General features: G+C 52.4%; 1 protein-coding gene and 1 long non-coding RNA gene across 3 annotated transcripts in view; one reads left to right on the plus strand and one right to left on the minus strand.

The window, feature by feature from the left end:
• Window positions 1–15,250, minus strand: part of MGLL (monoglyceride lipase) — a 114,274-nt gene that overhangs the window by 72,604 nt on the left and 26,420 nt on the right. The window contains exon 3 of one of the 2 annotated variants that reach the window (XM_036078514.2): window positions 112–218. The exons of the other annotated variant lie outside the window; for it this stretch is intronic. Coding sequence (XP_035934407.1) covers window positions 112–218 — 107 coding nt within the window. The remainder of the gene's footprint in view (window positions 1–111; window positions 219–15,250) is intronic. 2 annotated transcript variants of the gene reach the window in all.
• On the plus strand, window positions 2,646–13,852 carry LOC118526961 (uncharacterized). The gene is made up of 2 exons (XR_004912905.2): window positions 2,646–3,417; window positions 12,768–13,852. It is a non-coding gene; the product is annotated as an uncharacterized LOC118526961 (long non-coding RNA).

Below are 15,250 nucleotides of genomic sequence, written 5' to 3' on the forward strand. Positions count from 1 at the left end.
GAGAATTACAGAGGAGGAGGGATGAGGGAGGTGGGGTGATAGAAAGGGGGGTCCCCCAAACTGTCGGGCGCCGGCCTGCAGCGTGGGCCCTGTCGCCTGGGGGGTACTCACCATGGTCGTGGGCGAACACCAGCAGCCCCAGCCCCACCAGCATCTGAGCCAGCTCGTCATAGCGGCCACAGTGCTCCCCGGCTCCATGAGACACAAAGATGAGGGCCCTGCAGGGGGGGAGAGGGAGCCGGGTTAGGAAGGCGGCAGAGCACCAAGCACGGCCTGAGCAATACAGAGTTTTCAGGACACCAGCAACGAGTGGAAGACCAAATCGTGGTGAGCCAGCCCTCAGCCCCCCAGGACACGCCGTGGTCGTGGCCATAGTGGTTGCCTCCGGGACAGGGAGTGGACCCTAGAGCTCTGGCCGAGGTAGCCAGGAGAAAGCGGCTTCAGCTTCCCGCCAGGTGTGAACTGCAGAGGCTGTGGGCCTCGAGGGGCTCCAGCCTTGGGGCCGAAACAGAGGAGTCAACCCAACAGGAGAGACCGTATCAGGAAGGGACAGCAAGTCCTAAAGGGGGTGCTGGAGCCCTGAATCCAGCCCGACCTGAAGCCCGCGCTCTCCGCCCGCTCCCACCCCCCCCACCCCCCGCCTTCGGTTGGGCTGTTTTCTGTCGCTGGTGATGACAAGAATCCTAACTGACATCCAGCTCTTTCCATTTGTGGGGGGGGGGATGGTTTACTTCTCCGGGTTGCTGGGACTCGCCTCACCTGTGCACCTGGTATTCTCTCTCGTCCCCCTTTCTCCGGCTGGCAAACTCCTCCCCTTCCTTCAAGGCCCAGCCCAAAGGTTCCCTCCTCTGAGGAGGATTTTGGAGCCTCCAGCAGGCTCCGCTAAGTCTCTCCCCTCCTCGGGGCTTCTGTTATCCCTCTGTTGACTCAGGGGCGGCTGGGGTTTTCTGCCTACTGCCACCTCCAGTTACAACCTCCTCGAGGACCTGCAAAGACTTCTCCTTTGCCTTTTCTTTAGTAGCTAGCAGGGTTTTGAGCTCCTGGTGGAGACTCTGAATGAAGGAAGGTTGTGGGGTTTTACAAGAAACAGCTATCTTTTGCACCTTGGATCTGTGCAGGAGAAGCCCCAGGATTCTGAAGCAGGCTTGGCTGGGCACTCAGTCACCCCAGACAACCTCCAGTGTGGCAGGGCGACTCTGGGACCCCAACAGTGGCACCACCATGTTATGGCTTGCCCCAGCTTCTGCACTAGCCAGAGTCAGCCTGCCCGTGGTGGGGGTTAATGAAAGAGCATTTAGATTCTCAGACAGTTGTCAAGACTCCTAGTCTTGGCATAAGACCCACAGGATGCTAGATTCCCCTTCGGGCAAAGAGTGAATGCTGTGAGCAACACCCATCCAATTTCTGCCAATAATGAGAGGAGGGAGGAGGGGTGGAAGAGGGAGGAGGGAGAGGAGGGAGGAGGGGGAGAAGGGGAGCACCACAGCTGCCGTTTTCCTGAGTATTCACGACACATCACTTCGTCTGTTAATTCCATATACAAGATTTCTAACCCTATCATCATCTTAGGCTTTGTTTTCTTTACAGCTGAGAATGAAAATCAGAGAAGTTAAGTTTATGGCCTAAGTCGCACAGCAAGTTGGTAACATATAGGTCTGAGCATGTCTTTGCCGGCTTTTGGGCCTCCAGCGGGCCACCAGTGGGCTCAGAATATAAGACAACCTGACCCTTGCCTGCCTTGCCACTCCTTGTTGCAACCCACCCCCACCCCCCCGCCCCCAGCTTACCTCCCTGTCCTCACGAGGGGCTTCCCGCCATGCTCGGGCAGCACCTGATTCTTCCTGTCTCAGGGCCTTTGGCCTTGCCAACCCTCTCTCTCTGAGTGCTCTCCCCCGATCTCCCATGGCTGCTGGTCATGCCCTGGTCTCAGGACAGACATCACCTCAAAGAGGCCTCTCCTCCATCCCACCTAGGGTGGCCTCCCCCACTTGGGCCCTTCTGACCTGCACTGGCCCCTCACCACACAGCACACTTGACCATCACTAGCACTGGTTTGTAACTGCTCAGACAGGATGCCATCGTTTTGCGATTCACTTGTTTGCTTGGTTCCTGGCTCTCTCCCCCTCTCGTCCACCTTGCTCCTGGCAGAACCCTGGTGCCGTATCTCAGCCTGGTGGTACTCAACAGGGACGGGTAAATGTGTATGACGGGAGTGAACACCTCATTCAAAAGCCTGTGTTCTTTCTACCACTCCTCTCTGCCAGGCTGTGAAGGGGCAGAACTGTGCCAGTTTGTTTTGCCATGCTTACGCATTTTATTCTTTGAGCAGCGCACAAAATACCAGCATTAACCTCATTTGCCTTTGGTATCTGTTCTCTCTACCCTTTCCTGAAAAATGTAAGAGACACGTTTCACACCCTCTTCGCTGCTTCCTGGAATGCCCAGCCACCTGCTCTAGATCAGACATCAATCCGGGCAGATTCCACTCGCGCAAACCTGACACTTCTGGGGTCGGCTGATGGGTTTTTCTCTCAGCTACTGAGGATTATGCCAGAACCTCTAAAGAGTCAACTCCCATCTGCAAAAGGGGCAGGGTTTCCAGAAAGGATGGCACAAGCACTTTAACATCCTTTGGGGATGCTGCAGCTGCTGCATTAATCCAGCCCACAACTAATGTAGATGAACCAGCGCTCCAGCCGGGCCAGGCTGCAGTCAGCCTCTGGCTGCGGTCAGGGACTCGCCCGGCGGAGGGCCTGCAGGGTCTCACTTAGCGCCCAAAGGAGTGGCGCAAGGCCAGTATGCCCGGACTTGCTTGTTAATAGGATCTACCCCCGAGACACGATGTGGAAAAATACCTGGCCTCTGACTCTACAGAAATTTCTTCCAATCCAGTGGTTCTCAACTTTGCCTACAACTTGCAATCTCCTGGAGAGCTTTCAGCAATGCTGAGGCTGGGTCCGACCCACCCCCAGAAGAACCTCTGGGTTTAATTGGTCAGGGGTGGGAAAAGCTCTCCAGGGGTTCTAATGCGCAGAGGAGGTGGAGAAGCCCCTGCTTCTCACAGCCTGGGGCTTGGGCTACCGTACTGCTCAGATGCCACGTGGAACTCACCAGTGGCAAGAATGTAGCCATTTTGGCCTGGAGACTCACAGCCACTTTGGAGCCACTCATCTCCCCAGGGAACATGCTGGGTCAACCACAGTTTCTATGTGTAGGATGCAGATGCTTCCAGAGCTTGCTGCTGCCTTCCCTTTGGAAACAAAGCCGGCTGGCTTGGCTGCCCCCGTGGCAGGTAGCTGAGGCTTCTGTGGGCCTTCTCTGCATGGTGAGGCAGCACTGCGGGCTCGGCCCTACGCCCCCCATCCCCGAGCCAGACCAGCCATCTCAGCAGACACATGGTCTTAAGCTGCTCCTGTGGTAAGTGCGGCTCTCCTTAGTTTGTGCCTTTGGCTCGTGCCCGGGCCCCAGTTCTGATAAATCAGTCTCTCCTCCCCCTCCCCGCACGTACTTGTTCCCTGGCCCAGAGTCTTTGTTTTGTAGAATCTGTCTGGCAAAGTGAACGTCAAATCACATTACTCCTCTGCCTTAAACCCTTCAGAGACTTCTCCCCACAAGAGAACAAAGCTATTGCCTCTGTGATAACATCCTCCCCTCCCCCCTCCCTTCTGCCTGTAGCCTCCTTTCCAATGCTCAGGTGCACTGTTAAACGTTCCCCAAGTGGGGTGCGGGGCGGGGGGAGGGTCCTGATTTGCAGCGTTTACCAATCTCCACAGTGTAAATGCTCTCTCACGGCCGGCTTCAGGCTAGCGTGCTGTCACTGAACATGGACCTGGAGGGCGTGCACACCCCGGCAAGCCCCGGCGAGCCCCTTCCCACCCGGGAGCTGCTGCCTTTGCTGAGGCGTCTACCGGGGACCCCGCCCTCCAATCTGCACGCGGTGGTGGCTCTGTCATGTGGATCTCAGGCCCTTTGTGGGCACTGCAGTGGAAAGAGGCCCTTGAGCACATGTCGCTGTCCCAAACTACTTCTCCACTACCACGTTTCCTTCCGCTTCCCCTAACTAGAATGTGTTCCACGAAGGCAACACTGTCACCTACTGCTATATCCTCAGCCGGCGAAAATGCTGGCGCACAGTAGGAGCTTAGTAAGGATTTGTTGGCCGGCTGGATGACCCCCCAGGGCTTGCATCCCCCCACCCCCCCACCCTGCAGCCCCCCGGGTTTGGAGTTCACACCCAGGGGCAGGCACATCGGGAAGTCAGGCTGGCATGGGTTTTCCATGGCTTGGTCCCACTCACTTGTCGGGACACTCCTGCTCCCGGTCCCCGCACACCTGCTGTAGGTGTGACACCCGCTGTTTGCTCCCCAGTCACCGGCGGCCCACCTCTAGGTCCCACCCCTCCCAGCACCAGGGGCACATCTGGCCACACCCCAAGCTGTGTGCATTTAGGCCCTGGCTCTCCTGGAGAAGGGGAACCCCCTGCCTGGGGCTGTCTGATGGAGCTCCCTCCTTCACCACTGGATGCTGACCTCCACTTGCAACTTCCCCTTTGGGGTTTCACAAGATGTTGTGATTCTTGTTTCGGCTCTGAAAACATACAGCACCAAGGAACCGAGATGTGGTTAAATAAGCACCCCAGTTGCTAGGAGGCTGGGAATAGAGCAGGCAGAAGCCAGGATGACTGGGTTTGATTGCGGGCGTCACCACACCACACACTTGCCTGCCCTTTCCAAAGCCACCTGCACTCACAGGACGGCAGCAACTGGGGACCTTGACTGAGGCCGCCCAGAGATACTGACTCAAGGCTTACCACATGTCAAAGGGGACAAACAGCACTGTCCCTGCCCTCACACAGCTCACAGTCCGGCAGGACAGACAGGTGCTCAGTGGAGAAGACACCTGCAGGTGTGTAATTTGACAAGCACCAGGGACAGAAAAGAGAAGGGACCGCAGGGAGCCTTATTTGGACAGGAGGGAGCGGCCGGCAAGGGCTCTGAGAAGTGAAGCAGCCAGAGCCTGGAGGGCCCCGGGGGCAAGGAACCGGGGAGGGGGGTTTCTCCTTACGGAGGATGGCTCAGCACAGGGCAGTGAACGGATCTGACCTTCTGAAGCTTCCAGGGCTGCTGTGGGGAGAACTGAGGGAGAGAGGGAGGATGGTGCTTGTCAAGGAACCTGCAGGCTGGGCTCTCAGCAGGTGCCAGGCACAGTGTGGTTCCCCCTCCCGCCGCCCTTCCCCCTCAACCCTGGCATTCTGCAACCTCGGCAGGGAACAGAAGCAGAACGCTAGCAGGGCCATTTACCGAGACCAGGCAATACCCACAGCGGCAGAAATTAGGTTGCAGAAGAGGCTGGTGAAGATCTTTTTCCTGGAACTCCTTTAATGGCTGCAGCCCATTGGGAGACAGTCATTCTGGGAGAAGGCAATGGCTGTCAGAGGGGGAGGCCCAGCCCCAGGAGCAGATGGCCTGCCTGGCATCCGGCCCTGGGAGGCGGGGCAACTCCCAGCAAAGCATATGCAGCCCTTGATATGAACATGCCGCAGAACTTCGCAGAATGCATGCCTGTGGTCTAGAGCCCTGGCTTTACACTCCAGCCCTCCCACAAACTGGTTTCCGGATCTCTGTGGGCCTCAGTTTCTCCACTTGTGAAATGGGGACACGGCCCCTCCTCACTGGGGTTCTGAGATGAAATGAGAGAATGTATGTGAAGTTGTGTGGCTCAAGGCTGAGGCCTCTGACTTTCCTGTCATGTACTCTGCCTGCTCACCCCGCACCCCCCCAGAATGTCAGGCCCATTCACGGACCCACACTGGGAAGGGACCCGGGAATTGGGCGGGAAACAAGCCCGCAGCCACCAACGCCTTGAAAGACAGGGACGGGTGCTGGAATGAAAAACATTCCCCTCTACCAAGGACGCCGCCATCTGTCACCTGCAGGACTATGGACTTGGCTGTGACCTCTTCCCCTCTGTGTGCATGTCTGTGGGGGGATCACAACACTTTCCTCACGAGGCTGTCAGGAGGTTAAAATGAACCACCTCACGCACTTGGCGTGGTCTGGCACTGAGTAGAAAACATCAGCCTCTTTCTTGCCTGCCCTTTCCAAAGCCACGGCAAAGCTCCATCAAAGGAAGAGCAGAATGCCCAGCTGAAGAAATGTTCTGCTCATTTTTTAGGAAAAATTCAGGAAACCCAGGATTTGTGGGAGGAACCCCATGTGTCGGGTGGACCCCGTGGACATTCCTACTAGCAGGCGGCAGCTCAAGTGGCATCTGACCCAGGGAGGGGAAGAACACTAGCCCCAGAGACCCTTAGAGTGTCCTCAAACGAAGGTGGCGCAGGGCATCCGCCTGCCTGTTCTGGGGGCAGTATGTGCCGTGAGTTCTCGCTTACTCCCAAGGCATCCCACTCAGGCAACTGGGTGGCTCACTTCATCATCCACATCCACCCAACTCCTTCCTGCCAAATTTTATGACTTCAAAAAAAATTCACCCGGCACGTTTGTCATCGGGCCTGTGAGTGGGATTGTCAGGCTCAGTTGGACCCCTTTCCCATAACTAAAGCAGAAGCATGACGGGCTCTGCTAGAATCCAAATTTAACCGTTTGCCCTCCTCTTGCAGAGCACCAGGCTGACTTTGTTCCTCTCTGTCTCTGGCAGGGTTCCCGCGGCACAAAGAGTGTGTGGCGGGGACCGAAATAGAACAAAACCCGCGAAGGGGTCTACAGTTTCAGAGGGGGAACTAGAAATAGACTTCTCATTTGTAAAACAGATCAATAATGCCTATCTCCCGGGGTCTTTGTGAGGGTTGATTGAGAGAATTTATGGAAAATAACCCGGCAGGATGCTTGGTGCCGAGTCAGGCATTACATAATAGCCGATGCTGACAGCTGATATTTACTTTGGCTCGATGTTTGTCTAAGTGTGTTATGCGCTAACTCGTTTCACCCTCACAACAACCCCCGTGAGGTGGGTCCAGCGATCTTCCCCATTTTTCCAATGAGAAAAGTGAGGCCCAGAGAGGCTAAACAGCTTGCCTGAGGTCACACAGCCCGTAGGTTCAGAACTCAGTAGAACCTGAACACAGCCAGGCTGGCTCTCAGGTGTGCATTCGGGACCACGGCGTGACAGCCTGGCGAGAGGAAGATGCCAGGCAATCATGTCATGGCACGTGCTGGGGTGGTCCCCAAAGCCCCTCGCCCTGACCAGGTTCTTCCTCTGGCCTCCTGCCCCAGCCCACCCCTTCTCCCACCCTGTACACCAACCAAAGAAGGACATCTGGTTCTTCAACCCACCACCTCTGCCTCTGCCCATGATTTGGCTCAGGTTCGACTCCTGCCCTCTCCAAACTCTGAAGCCTTTCTGGGGTCCCCCAGGCTGAGCCAGCTGCTCCCTCCTGAAGCCCTAACAACACTCTGTTCCCATCTCTTTTATCCAGGACTCATCAACATCTAGTGTGAGTAGACCACGAGTTCTTTGAGGACAAGGGCTATGTTTTATTGATTCGTCCTGGTGTCCTGTCCCTAGCAGCTAGGATGGCCTCCGTTCTATAAATGCTGAATGATGAATGACAGAGTGAATGAATGAGGGAATGAAGTGGCTCAGGGGAGACAGAGACAAACGTGGGCTGGAACAGCCAGGGGAGCGTTCCTGGAGGCCCACAGGCCACTCCTGCAGGCCCTCCAACTACTTTGAAAGCCCCTGATTCCCCCCAGTAAATTCCCTTTCTCTTTGCCTGGCTACGGAGGTTTCTGTCATCTGCACTGGATCCAAAGACTTCAACCGAGAGCTTGGGACAGCTGTTGGCCCAAAGGGACAGGAGAAGGAGGACAGCGAGGAGGACCCGAGCGGGGCGTTGGAGGTGGTGACCCATGAGAAGTGTGAGGGTGCCAGTGCAGACTCATGAGACTCTGAGGAAGGGGGTGGCCCAGAGGAGGGCAGGAGGGAGCAAAGCTCAGCCGAGTGGGGACCGTGGGGACAGGAGCTAGACTGCAGGGGCCCCCAGATGCAGGAACAGAACCTGATTACACTCTCAGGGTCTCGGACGTGCCGAAGGCTTCTGGCTAGGTTGTGACAAGTGAGAGGGACACACGCCTATGGCTGGAAGGCAAACTCAAGATTCAGAAGCATAATGGGAATTAGACTACACATCTCTGAAACCCAACCCCATCTTAGTTCTTTTTATTTAAAAGGCAGATCTGCAATCTCCTTGTTTTCCAAGGAGAAAAAAAATTATAATAATTTTTAGAAGGCCACAGAGGAAGTTTCCTTAAGCCTTTTAACATGCCTTTTGAAATGTGCACAACCTTGAACCCAGAACAGCTTTGCAACCAGCATATTTACCTCAGATGCTGCTGTCAGCCCCCACATCTTACTTATTTATTTACTTATTATCATAAAGAATGCTATAAAACAGAAGAGCTTGTCTAGGCAGATAAGGCATTCAATACAGATCATGGGAAGAGGATAAACTGGCATCCCCTTCCCCCATCAGCAACAGCAGTGCTAACAGGTAAGTACGGGGAGGCAGCGTGGAGTGGGCTGGAGTCCTGGAGTCACTGTCTGGACCTGAATCCTGGCTCTGGCCCTCACTAGCCACAGGCCTCGGATAAGTGACTCTGCCTCTCTCTGTCTCGGTTTCCTCATCTGTAAAATGGGCACCAACAATAGCACCTAGCTGCCAGGGTCCTGAGGATGAGGTCAGGAATCCCCACAGTCCATGCAAGCTAGTGGTATTATATCACTGGGCATGATCGAAAAGTCACTTACTATTATCTGTCGCTTTACACATTAGGGAACAAGCACAAAAATGTTCAATCAGATGCCAATCTTCGAGAGAGGAAAATTCGATCAGAGGACCCTCTTTCATAACCAGTATGTTAAATTCCGATGATCTCACGGGAGAGGGAAATGGGGTGCTCTTTGTGTTTTAGAGAGGCGATGGGCTCTAAGTGGCTTCTGCTCGGAGGGGCCGCCACAAAGGACATTAGTAACCCCAAACTGGCTGGAGATTACCTATCCAAGATCTGCTTCTATTCTACAATCCTGAAATAAATGTACTGAGCCATTCATTCATTGATCAATGATTTGCCAGACCAGCTATGTGTCAAGTCACCTAAGGATCCTATGAGTAAGATAATTCTACGGCTCTAGGGAGGTCAGAGTGGAGAAAGCTCCTCTCACCTCCCCATGTCCCACAGCACAGCCTCCCCACTCCACCCCTCACGGAATGCTTGGCTGTCTAGTTCGGGGCCCCTACTCTGCCCCACTCCCATCTGCCTGCCCATTTCCTGTGTGACTCTGGTCTCGAGCCTGTACCCCTTCTCCCATACGTGCTCCCCCACACTCTACTTACCCCTGGGGCCTGCTGTGGCCCCCCCTCTCCTCCCCTCCCCACTGGAGAGCCCTGTTGGGGTCCCCAAAGTGCATGCTTAGGGTTGGCTGGCCGAGCACCTGGTCCGCTTTCCTCTTCTTTTCGAGGAAGCACACGCTCCCAATACCAAAATGCTCCCAGAGATAGAAAACAAGGCAAGTGGAGGCCACTGAGCTTTATTCCCGCGTTCCCCACGTTCTGAGCTTGCCCTTCCATTAGGAGCTTGCTCGCGGACCATCTAAAAGAGTAGAACCCTCGAAGGGTCTCCCAGCCCCTCCTGTGCCCCCCCGGCCCCAGGAACTAGAGAGCCACCCCTCCCTGCTCCCTTCTCTCTCTTTCTTTTCTCTTTTGTCTGCGCAGCCTCCTATTTGGAAGCACTCTGAGAAGAATCTAGAGCCTCCGCTGTAAGCACAGCCCAGCCACAGTTGAAATTGTGCGTCCTGACTCTTCCACAGAGTGGCACTGGGTTCTTTTTGTGTTTGTGTCTGGGCATCTCTTAGCTGTCCCGCTATGCAAAAGCCGAAAAATTCTTATTTGTTGAGCTAGGCGCTTTACATATGTTTTACTGTTGATTATCCCACCCCCAGCTTCCTCCCAGGACTAGGACCAGGGCATTTCAGTACCAGCATAGGCCAAACCCTACTTTCGGTTTTTGAGAAAGTCACTCACTGCCTCAAGTGCCTTCCTTGTAAAAGAAGAACGAGAATCCCTTCCTTGCACAGGTGTTTTCAAGTTTAAATGACAATGTTCTCAAAATGTCTAGCGCTGCACGTGCCTCAGTGCTGGTTCCCTTCTTTGGGCTTCCCTTTCCCCTTACATGCGGGTCAGGATGGTATGAGGCAAGTCATTTGAGAACACCCAAAGGAGGCTTGCACTTGGAAAGAATGCTCCAGACAACCATTTAGTTACGTGCCAGATCACCTACTGGGTTTCTGGTCTTTGTGTTCGGGTTTTTCTATCTCTAACTCACATCAGGCAGGTACACCTGTGTCGACGAGCGACTGGGCCTCATCTGCCCGGGGGGTCATACTTGAAACATCTTTATTTGGAGCAGTGATGATGAGTGTCAGCCTACCTAAGTCTGAGGAATTCTCCATTCCTTCGGCTGTGAGCCAGATGGAACTCTTCCCAGCTCCAACATGCCAACTACAAGGGCTCCCCCAGAAATAATCAGAACAGCCCCTGGCACGTGGCAGGACGCGGTCACCTTGGGCCCCGGCTGGCTCATCAGCTCCCACTGCGGTGGTTGGGGCTCGGGCCGCAGCCTGCCTGTGTCTACTGAGAAGGTAGGCAGACCCTGGCTTGGCCGATTTGCACAAACTGGATGGTTTCAAAAACCCCACTTAGCATAATTCCTAAGAAGCCAAAGTTACTAAATCGTTAGAAAAATAGGTAACATGTATGTTAGTTAGAATATAACTGTAATTTTATTTTAAAAATTACAACAACATGGGTAGGGGATGGGTGAAGTAGGTGATGGAATTCAGGAGGGCATGTGGGATGAGCACCAGGTGATGTATGGAAGTGATGAATCACTAAATTGTACACCTGAAACTAATATGACACTGTTTCCTAACTACCTGGAATTGCACTAAAAACTTAAAAGAGTTAAAACCACATATTTTTCGTGTCTCTGTGCCAGGTGCTGGGTTTTGCACTCTATTCACACAATCTCATCCCCCCTGACTGAAAAAAACTCAGAGCTCTAGATTTCATGGAGTCTTTTCAGATGTCAGTTTATTCCTTTTTCATAAGTGCCCACTCTTAGTTTATGGAAGCCAAGTCTTCCTGGATCATGCCAGAAGTTACTGGCAAGTTTCTACATTTCTCGTAGCAATACCGTCTCATAAGATCCTTGCTTCTGTGATTCCTTAGAAGGATGCCCTTCTTTGGGACTGCTAAGTCTTTTGGGTCACTGGTGATTTTTCATCTTTTGCTCAGTCTTTCCAAAGAAGGTCAAGATTTGTTCAGTACTAGAACTTGGGAGATGTTTGGGGCGGGGGAGGTCTTGCCCAAAGGTTTCAGTCCAGATAAAGCAAAAGGCTTAGCATTACTCTAAGTAGCTACCTTAGTACACTGAGAAGGAGTAATTAATGTTCTTAGTGCATTCATGAAGAGAAAAAGCATGCCACCAAATCTTTATATATAATATTTTAAAATGCACACACCCATGCCCACACACATAATTTATGTATGTTTGAAAAGGGAATGTGGGTCATTCTGAAAAATGGAAAAATACAGACAAGCCTAAAGGAAAATAAAATCCATCCATAACCTCAATATCCAGTGATAACCAGCATGAACATTATATTTCCTTCCAGGTTCTTCCTCTCCACATATATTAATATTTGTTTGTTATTGCTGACAGTTTAATTATACATGTATAGTTATGACTTTCAACTGTAATTATAATTTATAACCATAATCATGCTGCATGTTTCATTTCAGATCCTGCTTTTGATTCTTTAGCACCTTTCCATGAACAGTTGCCCACAGGAAGAGCACTGCCACCTCCTTCCAGAGTCACTCTGAGAGTGAACGGGGGCAGCACCTGAGAAAGCCCCCAGCACAGGGCCCAGCACCTGGGAGGTATCTAAGAAGTGATTAGGCATGGCATTCGGATCCCTATTCCCCTCCTGAACCCAGAGCAGACATTACTAATCAATCACAGCTCCCTGCTCTGCTGAACACCAGGCAGCTTCTGAGCCTTTTCAGCACCCTATTCTGGAGAGCTGCATATTATATTCCCACCCATATTACATTCCCTGGTTGTGAGAAGGCTGGTCCTGCAGAGCTTCAATCCCCAATTTCCCACTAGGATGATGTCACTGCTACTTGGAGCAGCCAGCCTCTTGCATTCCATGAATCAGTAGTTGACTCTTTTACACTTAGTTTGGGCCTTCCCTACAAAGCACTGTGGAGCTAATGCATTCGGGTTGCCAAAATCCAGGTCTGGCTTCAAAAGCTCTAGTTAGGTGTCCAGTGGACGAGAGACTCCTCTGCTACACAGTAGTGGGCGGGCCGAATTTAGTTTAAGACTGGTCCATCTCAATTCCCGGACCATCAAAAGAACGTTATCCTACAACTCTCAAAACAGCAGCAGACTGAAGCCACGGGTGCTCCTTGGTAAGGATCACTAGATGCCTGGGGCCATCCAGTCTCCTGAGCACTGAATCTCAGTAAAGCCTTCCCCAAGTAAGGATAATTAAATTCCAAAGTGCGCCCGCCCTGAAACCATTCAACTAGAAAATTACAAGCCACAGCAACGATGTATTTTCATATAAATGTGCAAAAGCAAATCCAGTACCAACCAGCTTGAAACAGAGGGGGATAAAGAGGTTGATGCATTTTAACACCTAATTGATCATACTGCTAATTTCTCTCTTTGGTCACTTAGCGCATTCCCCTCCCTGGGCCACCCAGATGCCTGCCTTATCTAGCCTGCTAAGCCGAGAAGTTCTGGAAGGCAATGCCTTACTCACACGGCAGTCTCATGGGAGTCTGCGAGCGACTGTGGTGCCTGCAGTCAGGGTTGGCAGAAGAGAAGCAGGTCATGCCACTCTGTCACCAGCGCGTCGTGGGCTGTGGGCTGCATGACCACGTCAACATCACCACCACCGCCCCCCCCCCATCCCCACTGTCCTTGTTTCTCTGTGGAGGACATATCCCAGGACTGCTCTCCACTCAGCCTCTGGGACAGTCCCACCCTACTGGCTCCTCTCACTCCTGCATCCCATGTGGCTGTCCCGTGAAGGGCTGGGTGCAGCGGAGCAAGGCCGAGACTCCTCCTGGGCCCACAGTCACTAGCTCACTTTTCGCAGGCAAAGAAAATTGTCCCGCAGATGCACAAGAGTATCGTCTCTCCTAAATAACATTTCCTCTTGACCTTTCAATACTCATTCTAGCTTTCCTTTGCATACAGCCTATTTTCCGAGCTGGAAGGTCTCTGAAAGCAGAAATCCAGGGCAAAAGGATTGAGACCTAGAACATCCTTTTATTATGGTTATCTACAACTCCTTATTATATACCTGAGATGTTGTCTATTCTGAATATCACTCATCTAAAATATTCCAGATGAGGAAAACAACATAAGGTCAAAAACAACATGAAATCAAATTCTTTATATTGCACAGAAGAGCCTTCCCAGTGTGTCTCCAAACCCCGTGTCCAGGCACATCCTAGCCCCTATCCCAATCACACCAAGGTTGGTGTTGCCAGGTCAGCAAGGCTGGCGTGATTTCGCATTGTGAATTTACTTGTGCAGATTAAATAATCATACCAAAATGTACACGCACATCCAGAACATCACTGGACTAGAGAAGCACGCGTGGACCTCCTCCCCCATCCAGAAGTCACCACTCGTCCTGACTCCTGGGGAAATCACTCTTTGCTTAACTACCTAGGCATGTAGGTAAACAATGATCTGTTTAGTTTTGCCTGTGTATTTTATGTATTCACATAGACTCACCCTGACTTTTTTTCCCCCGGGTCTTGATTGTTTCTTTTATTCGGTATGCTTGGGGAAGGAGCCATAGAGTCCTTTTTCACTACTGTATAGTATTCCACCATAAGGCTATTTTATGATGTGTTTATCCATCCTCCTATGGATGGGCATTTGGATTGTTTCCAGTGGGTATGTTACAAGTCATGTTTCTATGGCCGCTCATGTGTGGCTCCCGGTGCTCATGGGCAAGAGGGCCTCCAGCATGTATATCTGGTAATAGAGTCACTGGATAGGGCTGGAAGATGTTCAGCTTTTACCAGGTGATGACAAATTGTTTTCCAAAGAGGTGGGACCAATTTACACTCTTCCTTATAGATATAAGCATTCCTTTGCCCACACCCTCACCACCATTTGGTAATGTCAGACTTCAGATTTCCCAGTCAAATGGGTGTGAAATGGTATCTTGTTGTGGTTTTAATTCCTGTTTTCCTGATTATTGATGAGCTTGAGCACCTCTGGCACATTATAAGCCTCCTGGGCTATGCTGCCTCGCACCATCGTGACCACAGACATTCTGGAGTACCCTCTCCCTTCTTTCAGCTGGTGAGCTCCTGCTCATTCTGCAACACCCAATTCAAATAGGACCTTCTGGGTGACAGCATCCTTTTGGTTCCCTGAGCCAGAATTCGTCACACTTCCTGCTGGGTTCCCACGGCCCTGGGCTCAGCTGTGTCACAGTCCCTGATCACCCTGGGCTGGAATAACCTGTTTCCTTGTTGTTTCTGCCAGTAAATGACCGCCTTCCTATGTTCCCTTGTTTCCATCCTGCAGAGCCACACCTGGCACAGGACATCTGCTCAGTATGTTCACTGATGGATTTCATCAGGTTTAGAGAAAAACTGATTCTTTCCAGTACAGGGTAGTTTGGACTTAGAGGAAAGGAAATCTGGATTTAGCTTAAAAAAAAAAAAAAAAAACAGGTCTGGACTCCTTACAAGATCTTTGTGCTTCAGACTAGTGCCCAAAGTGAATTCCTGGAACGCTGGACAGGTACTCATCTCTGTGAGCTCCCCCCTCTAGCTTTGGGCTCCAAGCCCTGGGTCCCCTCTGGCTCCGAGGGCCCGGTGTGGACTCCTGCCTCATTCTCACTTCTGTGACCATGCCTGTGGCTCCAGCAGCTGGCCCCCAGACAGGGAGTCCCAGGACCGACTCCCCCGGACAGGCCCTCCCCGAGTGCCCACCCCTCTCCTGTTTGTTCTCACCATTCCCTCTGCTGCCACCCCCGCCCATGCTACCCCAGACCTGGATGCTTGCAACAGCCTCTAGCTCGACACCCTGCCCCCAGCCTCTCCCACTCAAATCTGTGCTGACACAAACCCCAGCTTTCTATTGTGTTCACAGCCAAAAGTCATCCACGGCTCTGCTCCCACAACTGA

The sequence above is a fragment of the Halichoerus grypus genome, chromosome 1 (genome assembly GCF_964656455.1).
Source record: "Halichoerus grypus chromosome 1, mHalGry1.hap1.1, whole genome shotgun sequence".
Taxonomy (NCBI): domain Eukaryota; kingdom Metazoa; phylum Chordata; class Mammalia; order Carnivora; family Phocidae; genus Halichoerus; species Halichoerus grypus.